General features: G+C 33.6%; 2 protein-coding genes across 2 annotated transcripts; both read right to left on the bottom strand.

Annotated features, from left to right (window-relative positions):
• Positions 1-316: 316 nt before the first annotated feature.
• On the bottom strand, positions 317-1,414 carry LOC134688192 (uncharacterized). The gene has a single exon (XM_063548662.1). The coding sequence runs from the start codon at positions 1,412-1,414 to the stop codon at positions 317-319; it is 1,098 nt and encodes a 365-aa protein (XP_063404732.1).
• A 13,531-nt stretch (positions 1,415-14,945) lies between these two features.
• LOC134688191 (uncharacterized) lies at positions 14,946-16,088 on the bottom strand. The gene has a single exon (XM_063548661.1). The coding sequence runs from the start codon at positions 16,086-16,088 to the stop codon at positions 14,946-14,948; it is 1,143 nt and encodes a 380-aa protein (XP_063404731.1).
• Positions 16,089-16,946: the final 858 nt, after the last annotated feature.

The raw sequence follows: 16,946 nt of genomic DNA, 5'->3' as shown, positions 1-16,946 counted from the left end.
GGATGTTGTTTGGGTTCTCATTTGTGAAGGCTGTATGGTGACATTCATTTGTTAATTTGTACGTCATTTGGTCACTGGCGAAGAGTTGAGTCATTGGTTATCATACCACATCTTTTATTTTTTATATAGAGTGTACTTTGAAGGGTAATTGATATTGTATGATGATAAAAAAAAAATGAAAAAAAAACCAAGATATATACATTTATTTTTGTAATTCTTTCTAGTGACATACCGCTAACATTTAACATGAACATCAGAATGATATTATATTGTCTTTTTTTGTATGTTAATGTTAAGATATTTAAAGAAAACTGATTTAACATCCCATAATATTCGTTTTGTACAGCTGTCCAGTGTCAGAACTGTCTTCACATGACCCTGTATTACGACATCCTATATACAACACTGCAAAGGGTCCTTCCATAGTAATGGTTAGAGATCGTGGATATTCTATACCTATGTCTTTGGTATTGTAGGTGGTCAGTAGATGACCAGTATTGTCCAGTATATGTAGTGAATGATTAAAACAGTCAGCTACAATAACATGGTCCATTGGTGTGGTTATAACTGACCGAGGATTGAACCTTCTTTGACTTTTGATGGAAGGAGGTCCTGTGTAATTATTGATGACATCTCCTTTACATAAAACAACTACTCTTGGATTAAAATATGGCTGGGCCACAAAAATATTACCATTCAGGGTACTGGTTGTAGACCAAATAGTTCCATCAAATATAGGTTTCTTGTTTTCATCCTCTTCATACCTTGCTAGATATTTAACATCTGTGTCCATAACAACAATCACTTTACCTCCACCTACTATCACTCTGCCATCTTTAGTCACATGAACACTAGTGATATAAGACAGTTCTACAAAGTACACAGAATCAGACACTTTATTAGATCCAGCCTTGATCTGCTTCAGTCTTGATCCCTCTATAGCCAGTAAAATGTCATTGGAAGGTGTAACAGCTATATCATATACCTCAATGTTAAAACTGGAAAGGACCTTCACCTTATCCCCTACAAGTTTAACATTCTGTAGGGCTGTATATGATGTAAAGAGGTGGAAACCTTCCTCCTTATCTCCATCACCAATCCATAATGAACCATCCAGGGATACTGCCAAAAAACTGATGTCCACTGTTCTAGTCTTGTATTCTTTAATGTTTTTAAGTTTAACATTAGTTGGAGAACTGCTTACTCTCTCTTCTGGTTCTTCACACTTGCTTTGTTGGCCTACATCCTTTATATCAATGATTCTATGGACTTTTTCCGACTTGAATTTAGAATGTACTTTATCTTTACATTTACTACACATCAATAATTCACAGTCGAGACAATTCCATTTTACTTTAGGGTCTCCTTCACATAACTGACATTGTATCGCATATTGTCCATGTGATAGGGACATTGCCATATATTGAAAAAAATATATGCAGCTTTCTTTCACCAACTGTTAATCAATAATAACCTACAACATACATCTTATATGAGATTAGATAATTTTTATTAGTGTAAACATTTGATAATTTATCATAAAAATAAAACTAGATATGGGGAAATGTAAAACAAGGACTGTACAGTATTGTTCTACTGAAATGAGGTCTTTTCTATGTAGGATTCAATGTTCTATGATTATGCTTCAAAATGATTGTGTATATACTCGTCAGAACTTGTGGTTAAGTAAATCCTATCTAATGATGTATCTTATCTGTGTTTTAATTTTACAAGTAACGTTTGTTGTAGAACTTATTTTTTCTAACATTTACTGAACAGAGAAGGACAACATTCTGCAAACAATGCTTGTGGGTGACCAGACATTTCTTTGTCCTGTTGGTTTATACCCTTGCTTTGTTGAACCATATCCTTTATGTCAATGATTTTATGGACTTTTTTTTACTTGAATTTAGAATGTACTTTATCCTTCAGTGGCGGATCCAGGAATTTCATAAGTTGGGGCCCACTGACTGACCTAAGAGGGGGCCCGCTCCAGTCACGCTTCAGTGATTCTCTATATAAGCAACCAATTGTTTTCCCAAAAAGCGGGGGGGGGGGGCGGCTCCCCTCCCCCCCAAATCCGCCTCTGCTTACATTTACTACACATCAATAAGTCACAGTCCAGACACTTCCATTTTACTTTAGGATCTCCTTCACATAACTGACATTATATTGGATATTGTCCTTGTGGGAGTGACATTGCCATGTTGAAGACGAAATATGCAGCTCTCTTTCATCAACTGTTATTCAGTAATAACTTACAACATATATGAGATAAGACAATTATTTATTAAATTAATAAAACTTGAGGTTGGTTTAATATCAATAAGACAGTAAATACATGCTCAAAACTTATCAATGATGGAATTTACCTTTAACAAGTTTTCCAGTGTATTTATATCGACCAGTTACCTAAAATAATTATAGAATCTTGAATTGTTTTAGTTATTGTTTTTATATAGTTCAAAATTACCGGGGCATAATAGATGATTCTCCTTTAAAACTAAAACCATAATTAGGTTCAGTCTGTGGTTACAAATTTTCAGTCATCAATAACTTTGTCAAACCTTCAAGGTAATTTAGACAAGCTTGTATATGACCATAATACAGTTTCCATTATTTCCATTATTTTCATTATTTCGTACTTTACTGATATGAAGCCTTTTACTGATTAAGAGACAAATACAAATACAAATATTTTATTGGCACAAACACAATTACAATAATTGGCAAAGGCCCATATTACAGTGCATTACAACATTGAATACTTCATACAGTTACTAGTAGTTAACAACGGCAGGCATTATCTGTTAACAAAACTCTGTTCGTTACCGGTTAATAAGTTAAATAAAATTTTGGAGGATTGCAACACAGTTTCATATAACAGTCCTAAGTATGAAATTGTTCAAATTATTATGGCATATTGTTATTCTAAATTATTTCCCAAAATTGATCGCCCGGAAGATCATAAAAACATTTTATTAAAATTAAGTATGTCAATAAAGGCTTTGATTTTGTAAATATTGCCGGTATATTTAACGACCGTTCTGTTAAAGAACAAATTCCTGTATATTTTGACAATACTGAGCTACCTCTTATTTGTTATATTTACAAGAAATCTACCCGGAAATTTGTATTTAATTATGGTCAATTGTGTAAAGATGTGAATATCAGTGAAAATACACCTACTTCATTTAATTGCAGTAATTCCGAATATATTTATGGACCCATTTCCCATGTTATAACAGGAGATCTTAACATTGTTCAAGACCGAGAGTTAAAATCATTCCTCAGTAAAGGACCTAAATATCGTCCCCCGTCAATTATTAATTGGAATGAGTGTCGTAATATCATCCACGACTCACTCCATACTTACTGTATGAAATGGATAAAACGGGAAAAAGCTGACAAAAAATCTTTGGACTCTTTTTTTAATTCAGTAATGAAGATAGTTGATATACGTATTCAACATTTTAAAGAACATTTTACTATTAACAATAACCACAATAAACCTATTTCTCGTATCAAACATAAACTAAAAGAACTAGCCAAGGAATTTGTTTTTGTCCCGGCCGATAAAACTGCTAATAATATTATTATTGTTTGACGTAAATTTCACATTGAGGTTCTGAAAAAGGAAATCACCAATTCACCAACATTCCAACTGAGTCCATTATCAGAAAACGAAATCTGTAACAAACATAAACTTTTAGCCACCGCTTTACAAGCAGAGCCAAATACAATGAAAGTCCCAACTATGTATTGGCTTCCGAAGCTACACAAAACCACTTACAAACATAGATTTATTTCGTCTTCAAGCCATTGTTCAACTACTAAATTGTCTATTCTTCTTACCAGCACACTTGGTACAATTAAAAACCTTATAATAAATTGTTCAAATAAGGCCTTCGAAAATAGTGGAATAAATTACTTTTGGAGTGTCAAGAACTCGTTGGAAGTACTTGATAAATTGCATGCTTATATTGGTGATTTTGAATCTGTTCAAAGTTTTGATTTTTCTACCCTGTATACCACATTGCCTCACATTCTCATTACGAAAAAATTCACACCCCTAATTAAATGGGCATTCAAAAAATCAGAATGTGAGTATATATGTTCAAACTCTTTTAGGTCATTTTTTAGTAGCAAAAAACAAAAAAACTATGTCAATTGGACATGCTTTGATACTATATATGCCCTTGAATTTTTACTAGATAACATTTTTGTTCGCTTTGGGGATTCCGTATATCAGATTATCGGAATTCCAATGGGGACCACTTATTGCGAACCTCTTTTTGTATTGTTATGAGTTACAATTTATGACAAAAATAAGCAAAGACCCATTAAAACAACATCTGATAAACAAATTTAATAATACTTTTAGATATTTGGATGATATTTTGGCTCTCAATAATGACGACTTCAGTATGTATATTAATGAAATTTATCCTTCTGAACTTACTTTAAATAAAGCCAATACTTACAATGACCACTGCCCTTTCCTCGATCTTGATATCTATATCACTAACGAAAAGCTGAATACTAAAATTTATGATAAAAGGGATGATTTTTCATTTCCTATCGTTAATTATCCGTTTTTAGATGGTGACGTTCCCTTGTCACCATCTTACGGTGTTTATATATCTCAACTTGTACGATTCGGTCGTGTATGTAACAATGTTTTAGATTTTAACGAGAGAAATTTATGTATTACTGAAAAATTATTACACCAGGGTTTTCGATATCACAAACTAGTCAAAACATTTACTAAATTTTATCATCGGTATAAAGACATCATTCGTAAATATAGCTCAACATGCAGACTTCTTATACGTTCACACTTTATTGGCACTCACACCACATCTTCCTATATCTATTCTTATACGTTCAGGTATTTCACATCCAATTTTGTATGGAAATATTCTGTATAAAGCACAAAGGTGTCAGTATTCACCTCAGAAACTTACAAAACCTTTGAATATACTTATTAAGAAGGGATATAATTACGATACTGTTGTCAAGTCATTAAAGATTGCATATTTTGGCGTTAATATTGAGTCACTGATAAGGTCTTTGCGTCGGAACTAAACACATTTATTCTAAAAACAGTTGTTGGCATGACACGGGTTATGTTCTTCTCATATATTTTATGATGGTATAATACTAAACCCCTAACGGGAAGGATTGTGCCTGATGTTCATATGATGAAATCATAATCTTTCGGTCAGTTTAATTGAAGTCTGGAGCTGGCATGTCAGTTAACTGCTAGTAATCTGTTGTTATCTATGTATTATTGTCATTTTGTTTATTTTCTTTCGGTACATCTTCTGACATCAGACTCGGACTTCTCTTGAACTGAATTTTAATGTGCGTATTGTTATGCATTTACTTTTCTACATTGGTTAGAGGTATAGGGGGAGGGTTGAGATCTCACAAACATTGCAATACTGTGAAAGTACTTTAATTCGTGGGTATCAATTTTCGTGGTTTAAGCAATATTTACATGTTCTTGGGATTTTTAAATTTGTGAATTTAAGTTTTCTTAAAAAGTTGAAAAAATTAAAGCCTGAAGAAAGAAAGGTCACAAACAGTCTGGATTGAAGGAAATTGCAAAGTAAACATTGACCCCTGTAAATCGTTATGAAAACACAAATTAACCCATGATAAAGTGATCAACAGATTAAAAACATCATAAAGGTGTTAATTAGGCAATAGACATGTCACTTAAAGAAAACAGCACCATAAACGAATTGTCGGTACGTCTTAACACTGCTAAGGACTCCTTAGTGCACTAGGGACTATACAATGCCACTTATGACTAGAAGGAGTGTTGTTATGTGTATTATTTTTACATATTATATTAGAGGTTGATATTTAATGCATACATTTCAAATTTTATAGAAACATAATCATAAATAAACAAGATATTCAACATTATTTAGGCACGTGCCCGTTTCTTTGATATGCCAAAAATCAATGAACCGTTTTGACACGTGCCATATGACATAACAACTGATAAAACAATCATTATCAATTGTAGGTAAATTTTATGGTAGTTTTATAGCTGTTTCAATGTTCTTAAAAGGAGATTTTTTTCTCCATTTTTCCAAACATTTTCAGCAAAATTATTGAAAGAAAAACCCTATTTGTGATATCATCTCCAACCATCAAGGTATTTTTAAAGTGTTAATTATACCCCCGCTTTAAAAAAGGGGGGTATACTGTTTTACCTCTGTCTGTCAGTCCGTCCGTCAGTCAGTCCATCTGTCAGACCGTCCGTCAGTCCGTCCGTCAGTCTTTCTGAAATTTTGTTTCAGGATTTATATAAGTCAGCAATACCGTGTGATGCGTTTTCAGACTCATCAGTCGACAACTTCCTGTTTACCGAACACTTGTATGATTTTACACATGATAGCCAAGTTGAAAATTTTCGTCACATTTTTCTCAGGAACTACAATACAAGGATTTCTGAAATTTGGTTTCAGGATTTATATAAGTCAGCTATACCGTGTGATGCGTTTTCTGATTCATCACTTGACAACTTCATGTTTACCGAACACTTGCATATTTTTTTACACTATTAATATTATCCACTTGCGGCGGGGGTATCATCAGTGAGCAGTAGCTCGCAGTTTCACTTGTTAGTATCAACAATTATTCATTGTCTACGGAATATTCTGTTGCAACCTACCATTTGAGTCTTTGAGGTTTTTCTATAAACTGACTTAGTACAAAAATAAGGCCGTGAGTTTACTCGTTTGAATTGTTTTACATTGTCTTATTGGGGCCTTTTATAGCTGAATATGCGGTATGGGCTTTGCTCATTTATGAAGGCCGTACGGTGATCTATAGTTGTTTTTGTTTGTGTCATTTTGGTCTTTTGTGGATAGTTGTCTCATTGGCAATCATACCACATCTTCTTTTTTATATTAGCATAATACCTAATGAAGTTTATACACTATGCTTATAACCATAACATAAAGATTATCATCATGATTGAATTTCAGTAGCTTCACGTTTACCATTCATAAGTTATGTCCCTTTATAAATGTAAAAATTGTCAAAATTTGAAATTCTGTGCTCTAAATATAAAAAAGATTACTTTTCTTCAACCAAATGGTATAACTCTTTAACCAAATGTTATAATTCTTCAACCAAATGTTATAAAACAAATATCAAATGTGTATCAAGACTTACCTTGCCTCAAGCAAATGTTAAGAAATTAGTTCACATTGCTTTTTACCATTTGCACCAAACAAAGACCAAGTTTGAATATATAATTGAACAATGAGAGCACTAAAAACCATAAAGCCATCTTCTATGAAACTATGCAGAAACAAAACAAATCAAAGTTTCAAAGAAAAAAAAAAAACAGTCATGCTCTTGCATATTTACAAGCCAGTCAACAGTGTTCCAGACACACATACTTCTTTTTGATAAACCGGCTGCTCTCGTTTGAATTGTTTTACATTTGTCATTTCTGTGCCTCATTACTTGGGATGCTGTTTGGGTTTTTTCCTCATTGTTGAAGGCTGTATGGTGACATTTATTTGTTAATTTTAACGTCATTTGGTCACTGGTGAAAAGTTGACTCATTGGTAATCGTACCACATCTCTTATTTGTTATATAGAGTGATATTGAAGGGTAATTGATATTGTATTATGATAAACAAAATGAAAAAAAACCAAGATATATACATTTATTTTTGTAATGTGTTACAGTGACATACAGCTAACATTTAATATTAACATCATAATGATATTATATTTTATTATACTTCATGTCTGTACTGACTCGTCCGTAATTATTTCATGATGTTTCCGAAAGTTGACATACATTTACTATCTTCTTCGTTACTTTACCCTCTTTTGCAATTTCCCCATATTTACATGCTCACGTTGATGATTCAGCATCATTTATTGATATATCTGCCAGATTCCGGCACAGTGTAAGTTTATAGCATATTGACAATCTGGAGAACTGTTTATTGTAAACATATATAACATGTATTGTGTTTTGATGACGTATATAAACGTTGGGTAAATGACAATGATGACAAAATATGCCACGTCACTAGATTATTTGTTTTATTGTTTCACAACCGTTTGTTATTACTCGTAAACACATAGAGACAACATTTACACTATAAAAATGTTCTATAAACATTCAAATACCCTTTTTGGTAATTTTTGTATGATTCATAGCACCCCCCTCATTTCGATATTTTTAAAGTATGGAAAGCAATTCGTGTCATAATTTGCATACATAATTTTTTATACTTGTCGAGTTTTCAACACATTAAAAGCTGTACACACTCAGTTTTGACTCACAGTTATGTTACCAAACTTGATATATTGTTAATGCTTGTATTTTTTATGTGAATGTATGGAACACAATTAGTGTCATAAGCCAACTTTGTATTTTTGTATGTTTTGGCAAACCTTTTTGATTGATAGGTTTTATATTGAGTTTTTATTTGTTCTTTCAGCTTTTTACCGTTTGATGTTCACGTTCAATTTGGAGTTATACTTACCTGTCAACATTTGTAATCATTCATTGAGCACCAGCATACCTTTGTTATTCATGCTATATTGTGTTAATAGAGTGGATTATATGACAATAAATAAAACGGTTATCTTTAATGAAGTCCATTATTTAATGCCCGCAAAGAATAGATGGGAGTCATTACAATGTCAAAATGCCAGATTTTGATTGGCTAATACGAGGGTGTCAATTTACTCTATTACCCTTCATGGAGACGCTTGATCAAGTGTGCGCTTTATTAAATACAACTCTATCCTATGACAAATACTCTATCACCCTTCACAGAGACGCTTGATCAAGTGTGCGCTTTATTCAATGCAACACTATCCTATGGCAAATACTCTATTACCCTTCAAGGAGACGTTTGATCAAATGTGCGCTTTATTCAATTCGACGCAAATACTCTGTTACCCTTCACGGAGACGTTTGATCAAGTGTGCGCTTTATTTAATACGGATGGTTATGTACAAGATGTTACAGTTTATTACTTTGAATTTTAAAAAATCGACAGTAATAACAGAACATTCAGTATAATAAATTAAATAACACATAGCTGAGAGGGTGATAGAGCAGATTGGAACCCTCGAAAAAGTATTGTCAACCTTGGCTTCGCCGCGGTTGACAATGTTTTCTCGGGGTACCAATCTGCTCTATCACCCTCTCAGCTATATGTTATTTATATAGTCTTGTTTTGTATGTTGAATTTAAAGATATTTAAAGAAAACTAATTTAACATCCCATAATGTTCATTTTGTACAGCCTTCCAGTGTTAGAACTGTCTTCACATGACCCTGTATAACACCCTATATACAACACTGCAAAGGGTCTTTCCATTGTTATGGCCAGGGGTCTTGGATATTCTATACCTATGTCTTTGGTATTGTAGGTGGTCAGTAGATGACCAGTGTTGTCCAGTATATGTAATGTATGACTGCTATAGTCAGCTACAATTACATTGTCCATTGGTGTAGTTTTAACTGACCGAGGATCGAATGCACTGTGCCTGTTGATAGAAGGATGACCTGTGTAATAACTGATGGCATTTCCTTTACCTAACACAACTACTCTTGGATTAGGATCTGTCACAAAAATATTACCGTTCAGGGTACTGGTTGTAGACCAAATAGTTCCATCAAATATAAGTTTCTTGTTTTCATCCTCTTCATACCTTGTTAGATGTTTACCATCTGTATCCATAACAACAACCAAATTATCTCCACCTACTATCACTTGGCCATCTTTTGTCGCATGTACACTTTTGATATAAGACAGTTCTACAAAGTATACAGAATCAGACACTTTATTGGATCCAGCCTTGATCTGCTTTAGTCTTTGTTCGCCTAGGGATACTGCTAAAATTTGTATGTCAATCGTTTTGGTCTTGTATTCTTTGATGTTCATTAGCTAAACATTAGTTGGAGAACTGCTTACTCCTGCTTCTGACCGACCAGTAACTTCTTTGTCCTGTTGGTCTACACTCTTGCTTTGTTGGTCTACACTCTTGCTTTGTTGGTCTACATCCTTTATATCAATGATTCTTTTTCTGACTTGAATTTAGAATGTACTTTATCCTTACATTTACTACACATCAATAAGTCACAGTCCAGACACTTCCATTTTACTTTAGGGTCTCCTTCACATAACTGACATTGTATAGGACATTGTCCTTGTGGTAGGGACATTGCCATATTTACTCTTCAGAGCTTGTAGTAAAGAAAATCCTAACTAAAGATGTATCTCATCTGTATTTTTTTTTCAAGTAACGTTGTTGGAGAACTTATTTTTCTAACATTTTACTGAATAGAGAAGGACAAAATTCTGCAAACCAACTACTGTGGATTCATTATTATTCGTTGTATACCAAATTTCGTGGGCTTCGTGGGAATAGGTTAACCACGAAATCAAATGTTCAACGAAATACATATTTTCAATAGGCTTAGTATACAGATTGTCAAAACCACGAAATGAAATATCAAGGAATTTGCAAGTTTTCAGCAATCCACGAATATTGATACCCACAAAAATAAATGAATCCACAGTATCTTTGATCAACTGTTACTGTGGATTCATTTATTTTCGTTGGTACCAATTTTCGTGGCTTGAAGAAAACATACATATTCGTGGATATTTAATTTCGTGGTTTTGGCAAAGTCTACACTCTTTCCTTTAGAAAATTTGTAATTCGTTGAACATTTGAATTCGTGGTTCTCCTGTACCCACGAAATCCACGAACATTAGTATCCAACGAATATTATTGAATCCACATAAATCGATCAAATTTTACAATAGTTTAGTTTAAGCACAGCTTATTTGAAAATTATAATAAAAAATATAGGTCACCGATGAGTTAAAAAGTTATTTCAATTTTAATGCCAAAAAATGGTGTTTTTTCACCAAAAGGTGATAATTTGGAGCTTTTTATATGACCGCAAAAAAAATGTTTCATCACATTATGGTATCATGTCGTCGTCTGCGTCGTCCGAAGACACTGAAGTTTCCGGACAATAACTATTGATTTAGTGAATGTATCTCTATAAATTTTTACCAGAAGGTTTAATACCACTAAATGAAGGTTGTGATTGACTTTTGGGGTTATGGTCCCAAATAGTTAAGAAATTAGGGGTAAAAAAGGGGGCCCAAAATAAGCATTTTTGTAGTTTTCAAACAATAACTTGTATTTAAGTGGATGAATCTATCTGAAATTATACCACAAGTTTCCATACCATTAAGGAATGGTTAGTTATGACTTTGAGGATTATGGCTCAAAATGTTTTGGAATTAGGGGCATAAAAGGGGGGAAACTATGTTGTTCTGGTCAATAGACAATTAAGACACTAAACAATTCAAAATTTGGTGACTTTGTGGATCGCATCTATCCCATTGAATTGGAGATAAAGGATACTACAGGTACAGTTAAGTCGACTTCATATCTTGACTTACATCTAGAAATTGACATTGATGGTCGGTTGAAGACAAAACTTTACGACAAAAGAGATGATTTCAGCTTTCCAATTGTGAACTTTCCATTTCTAAGTAGCAACATTCCAGCAGCACCTGCATACGGGGTATATATCTCCCAGTTGATACGATATTCCCGTGCTTGCATTTCCTATCATGATTTTCTTGATAGAGGGTTACTGCTCACAAGGAAGCTATTAAACCAAGAGTTCCAAATGGTGAAGTTGAAATCATCCCTTCGTAAATGTTACGGACGCCATCACGAGTTGGTTGACCGTTATGGAATAACCGTTTCACAAATGATATCGGATATTTTCCTTACGTCGTAACTACATCCCCTTCCCTTTCATGAATTTGACCTACCGAATTAGACTATTTACCGGATTTGTAATCACATAAGCAACACGACGGGTGCCGCATGTGGAGCAGGATCTGCTTACCCTTCCGGAGCACCTGAGATCACCCCTAGTTTTTGGTGGGTTTCGTGTTGTTTATTCTTTAGTTTCTATGTTGTGTCATGTGTACTATTGTTTACTGGTTTTTTTTCATTTTTAGCCATGGCGTTGTCAGTTTGTTTTAGATTTACGAGTTTGACTGTCCCTTCGGTATCTTTCGTCCCTCTTTTAAGACAATTTAAAAGAAGTGTAAGGGAGGTAATTCAAAACAGTTAATATACAATTTTTGGTATGTTCAGATTTACCTCCCATACACTACTTGGAAATTATGTATAAAGAAATGTAAGGTTTTGGACTTATTGCAAAAAAAAAAGGGGTTGTAGTAGTTTTCAATTTTTTTCTCCAAATTTCTCAATTTCCCAATTTTTGAAAAGTTTGAAGAAGAAATCTTTAATTGCACAATATTGCATAATAGATTTGTAAGATCTTGAAATTTGTTTTGTGTCAGAAACTCATCTCATGTCAAAATTTTTATCACAACCCAAATTCAGAGCTTATCAAGCTTGAATGTGGTATCCATACTTGCCCAACTGTTTAGGGTTCGACCTCTGCTGTCATATAAAGCTGAGCCCTGCGGAGCACCTGGTTCTATGATATCTACATTTTTAAAGTCATCAGGGGCCAACACAAATGATTTTGTTGAATGATTTTTGAACCATATGATACAGTAACAACTTCGGTGTCATGAATATCAATATTGTGGTCATTTTTATAAATTTTCCTGTTAACAAAACTTTGCCTTTTTTCGAAAAATTAAGTATTTTCTTATCCCTGGCATAGATGACCTTAGACGGATTTGGCACAACTTTTGGTATTTTTGTTATCCTCAATGCTTTTCAACTTTGTACTTGTTTGGCTTTATAAATATTTTGATTTGAGCTTCCCTGATGAGTCTTATGTAGACCAACCGTGCTTCTGGCATACAAAACTATAATCCTGGTACCTTGTATAACTATATATATTTTTAAAGTAATGAATAAAATTTGTAACGAAAAATAAATGTTTTATTTTTTTCTAAAATTGTTATACCCTCGAGCCTCCTTAAGCGATTTTTTTAAAGTTAAGTTGTTTGCATCCACGTTTTTTGTAAAGATAACTTCTGGATTTGGCTATTGGAAACTGCAACACCATATGGTTGCAATGACAAAATTGATGCTTTCGATATTGAATCTAGTCCTTCCTGCAGTTCGTCGGTGAATGATGAACATTTTCAACACTACTCCTTGACATAGAAAAAGATTAAAAGGACAAAAGATCCTTTTGTTCTCCATCAAAGGCCTTAATGCCATTGACTTGGGCTATATCATTCATCATTAATCAGCTCAAACGAAAATACCTCTCTATCTTAAAGATCAGCCTACCTTTTATTTCTTATACCTATGCCAAACAATTTCCAATTAAAAATTTCAATTACAAATATGTTTTACAGGATCTCAATATTGATGACTTCAAGTCTAAGCCTCCTGTTTGCACCTGTGCTAGTTCCCAACTTACATATATAACAACAAGATAGGTGCCACATGTGGAGCAGAATCTGCATACCCTTTCTAGAGTACCTGAGATCTCATCAATTTTTTTTTTTTGGGGGGGGGGGGGTCGTGTCACTCAGTTTATGATTTTTAATGTTGTTAGTTCTATATTTTGGGACTTATGAGTGTGGATGTCATTTTTGTTGCCTTCGTCTCTCTCTTATCACTTTGGCAATAAAACCCCACACTTTAAAATTATCTCATTTTGACAGGTGCTCCACAGGGTGCAGCTTTATATGACAGCAGAGGCCGAACCCTAAACAGTTGGGCAAGTATGGATCCTCAATGCTCTTCAACTTTGTTCTTGTTTGGGTTTAAAAATATTTTTGATTTGAGCGTCACTGATGAGTCTTATGTAGACGAAACGCGCGTCTGGCGTACTAAATTATAATCCTGGTACCTTTGATAACTATTTACACCACTGGGTCGATGCCACTGCTGGTGGACGTTTCGTCCCCGAGGGTATCACCAGCCCAGTAGTCAACACTTCGGTGTTGACATGAATATCAATAATGTGGTCATTTTTATAAATTTTCTGTATACAAAACTTTGAACATTTTGAAAAACTAAGGATTTTCTTATCCCAGGCATAGATTACCTTAGCCGTATTTGACACAACTTTTTGGAATTTTGGATCCTCAATGCTCTTCAACTTTGTTCTTGTTTGGGTTTAAAAATATTTTTGATTTGAGCGTCACTGATGAGTCTTATGTAGACGAAACGCGCGTCTGGCGTACTAAATTATAATCCTGGTACCTTTGATAACTATTTACACCACTGGGTCGATGCCACTGCTGGTGGACGTTTCGTCCCCGAGGGTATCACCAGCCCAGTAGTCAACACTTCGGTGTTGACATGAATATCAATAATGTGGTCATTTTTATAAATTTTCTGTATACAAAACTTTGAACTTTTTGAAAAACTAAGGATTTTCTTATCCCAGGCATAGATTACCTTAGCCGTATTTGGCACAACTTTTGGAATTTTGGATCCTCAATGCTCTTCAACTTTGTTCTTGTTTGGGTTTAAAAATATTTTTGATTTGAGCGTCACTGATGAGTCTTATGTAGACGAAACGCGCATCTGGCGTACTAAATTATAATCCTGGTACCTTTGATAACTATTTGACATTTAGTTTTGTATCAGTTGTATCCTGATTAAATTAATAAGATCTTTCATCTTTTTATTTTTTTTTAAACACAGTGTACTTTGGAAGTGTCATATATATTGTATAATAATGAAAAAATGAAAGTATAATACTTTTTACAGCATTTAACAAATATTTAATGATAGCATACACACATATATCTTTATATGTATATATCCATGTAATGTTTTACATTTATATACAGTTAACATTTTACCTTTTATATCAATATTATAATTTGTATTTCATGATTATCTTGTTTTGTTTGATTTATAGTTACAGAATTTCTAAATTGTTTTGACAGCATAAGTTTAACATCCTATAATGTTCATTTTATACAGCTTTCCCGTGTCAGAACTTTTTATAAATGTCATATCACATCCTATATATAACACTGCAAAAGGTCCTTCCATTGTAATGACCAGGGATCTCGGATATGCTATACCTCTGTCTTTGGTATTGTAGGTGGTCAGTAGATGACCAGTGTTGTCCAGTATATGTAACGTATGATAGTTATAGTCAGCTACAATAATATTGTCCATTGGTGTGGTTATAACTGACAAAGGAGTGAACCTTCTTTGTCTGTTGATGGAAGGATGTCCAGTGTAATTATTGATGACATCTCCTTTACCTAACACAACTACTTTAAGATTAGAATATGGCTGGGCCACAAAAATATTACCGTTCAGGGTACTGGTTATAGACCATATAGTTGCATCAAATATTTGTTGATTGTTTTCATCCTCTTCATACCTTGTTAGATGTTTACCATCTGTATCCATAACAACAACCACATTATCTCCACCTACTATCACTAGGCCATCTTTTGTCACATGAACACTACAGAGACCGGATAGATCGTGTATATCTTCACAGTATATAGAATCAGTCACTTTATTAGATCCAGCCTTAATCTGCTTCAGTCTTCGTCCCCCTGTAGCCAGTAGGATATCATTTGTAGGACTAACAGCTATATCAAATACCTCAATGTTAAAGCTGGATATGACCTTCACCTTATCCCCTACAAGTTTAACATTCTGTAGTGCTGTATATGATTTAAAGAGATGGAAAATTTCCTCCTCATCTCCATCACCAATCCATAATGAACTATCTAGGGATACTGCCAAAAACCTGATGTTTACCATTTTGGTCTTGTATTCCTTAATGTTTATTAGTTCAACATTAGTTGGAGAACTGGGTTCTCCTGCTTGTTGGTGACCAGATATTTCTTTATCCTGTTGGTCTACACCCTTGATCATGTTGCTTTGCCGGCCTACATCCTTTATGTCAATGATTGTATGGTCTTTATCTGACTTGAATTTAGAATGTACTTTATCCTTACATTTACTACACATCAATAAGTCACAGTCGAGACACTTCCATTTTACTTTAGGGTCTCCTTCACACAACTGACATTGTATCGGACATTGTCCTTGTGGTAGGGACATTGCCATATTCAAAACAGAATATGCAGCTCCTTTTCTTAAACTGTTATTCAGTAATAACTTACAACATGTATGAGATTAGATAATTTATATTAGTGTAAACATTTGATAATTTATCATTTGAATAAAACTAGATGTGGGTTAATGTCACTAAGATTACATGGACAAAACATATTTATGAGATAAGACAGATATTTATTAAATGAATAAAACTTGAGGTTGGTTTAATGTCAATAAGACAGTAAATACATGCACAAAACTTATCAATGATGGAATTTAGCTGATAAGTGTTTTTACACTTTGAGTTTACCTTTAACAAGTTTTCCAGTGTATTTATATCGATCAGTTACCTAAAATAATTATAGAATCTTGAATTGTTTTAGTTATTGTTTTTATATAGTTCATAAGTACTGGGGGCTTAATAGACGATTCTCCTTTAAAACTAAAACCATAATTAGGTTCAGTTTGTGGTTAAAAAATTTCAGTCATCAATAACTGTCAAACCTTCAAGGAAATTTAGACAGAAGCTTGTATATGACCAAAATACAGTTTCCATTATTTCCATTATTTTCATTATTTCGTACTTTACTGATAGGAGGCCTTTTACTGATTAAGAGACATACAAGTGACAGAGTTGTCAAGTCACAACTGGAGAACTGATTTTTATCAGCTGGAGTTCGAGTCACATAAGTGAAGATTTTTTATTGATAAACCTACCGCTGAATTCTGTGTTCATTTTAAATAACTAATCAAAGAATTCAAAGATCAAAATATATTTAACTGGTGACCAAACAACACTGCTATTTAACTCATGCACTATGTGCGTTCGTGAATTAAAGTGTTGTTATGTCATCTGTTGAATATTTT

This window comes from Mytilus trossulus, chromosome 10, assembly GCF_036588685.1.
Source record: "Mytilus trossulus isolate FHL-02 chromosome 10, PNRI_Mtr1.1.1.hap1, whole genome shotgun sequence".
NCBI classification, from domain to species: Eukaryota; Metazoa; Mollusca; class Bivalvia; order Mytilida; family Mytilidae; genus Mytilus; species Mytilus trossulus.
Note: the sequence above shows the minus strand (reverse complement) of the source record. Positions and strands in the feature narration are given on the sequence as shown.

What these genes read in the sequence shown, in the direction of transcription:
- LOC134688192 (XM_063548662.1), bottom strand. Translation starts at nt 1,414, where the DNA reads ATGTCCCTATCACATGGACAATATGCGATACAATGTCAGTTATGTGAA.
- LOC134688191 (XM_063548661.1), bottom strand. Translation starts at nt 16,088, where the DNA reads ATGGCAATGTCCCTACCACAAGGACAATGTCCGATACAATGTCAGTTG.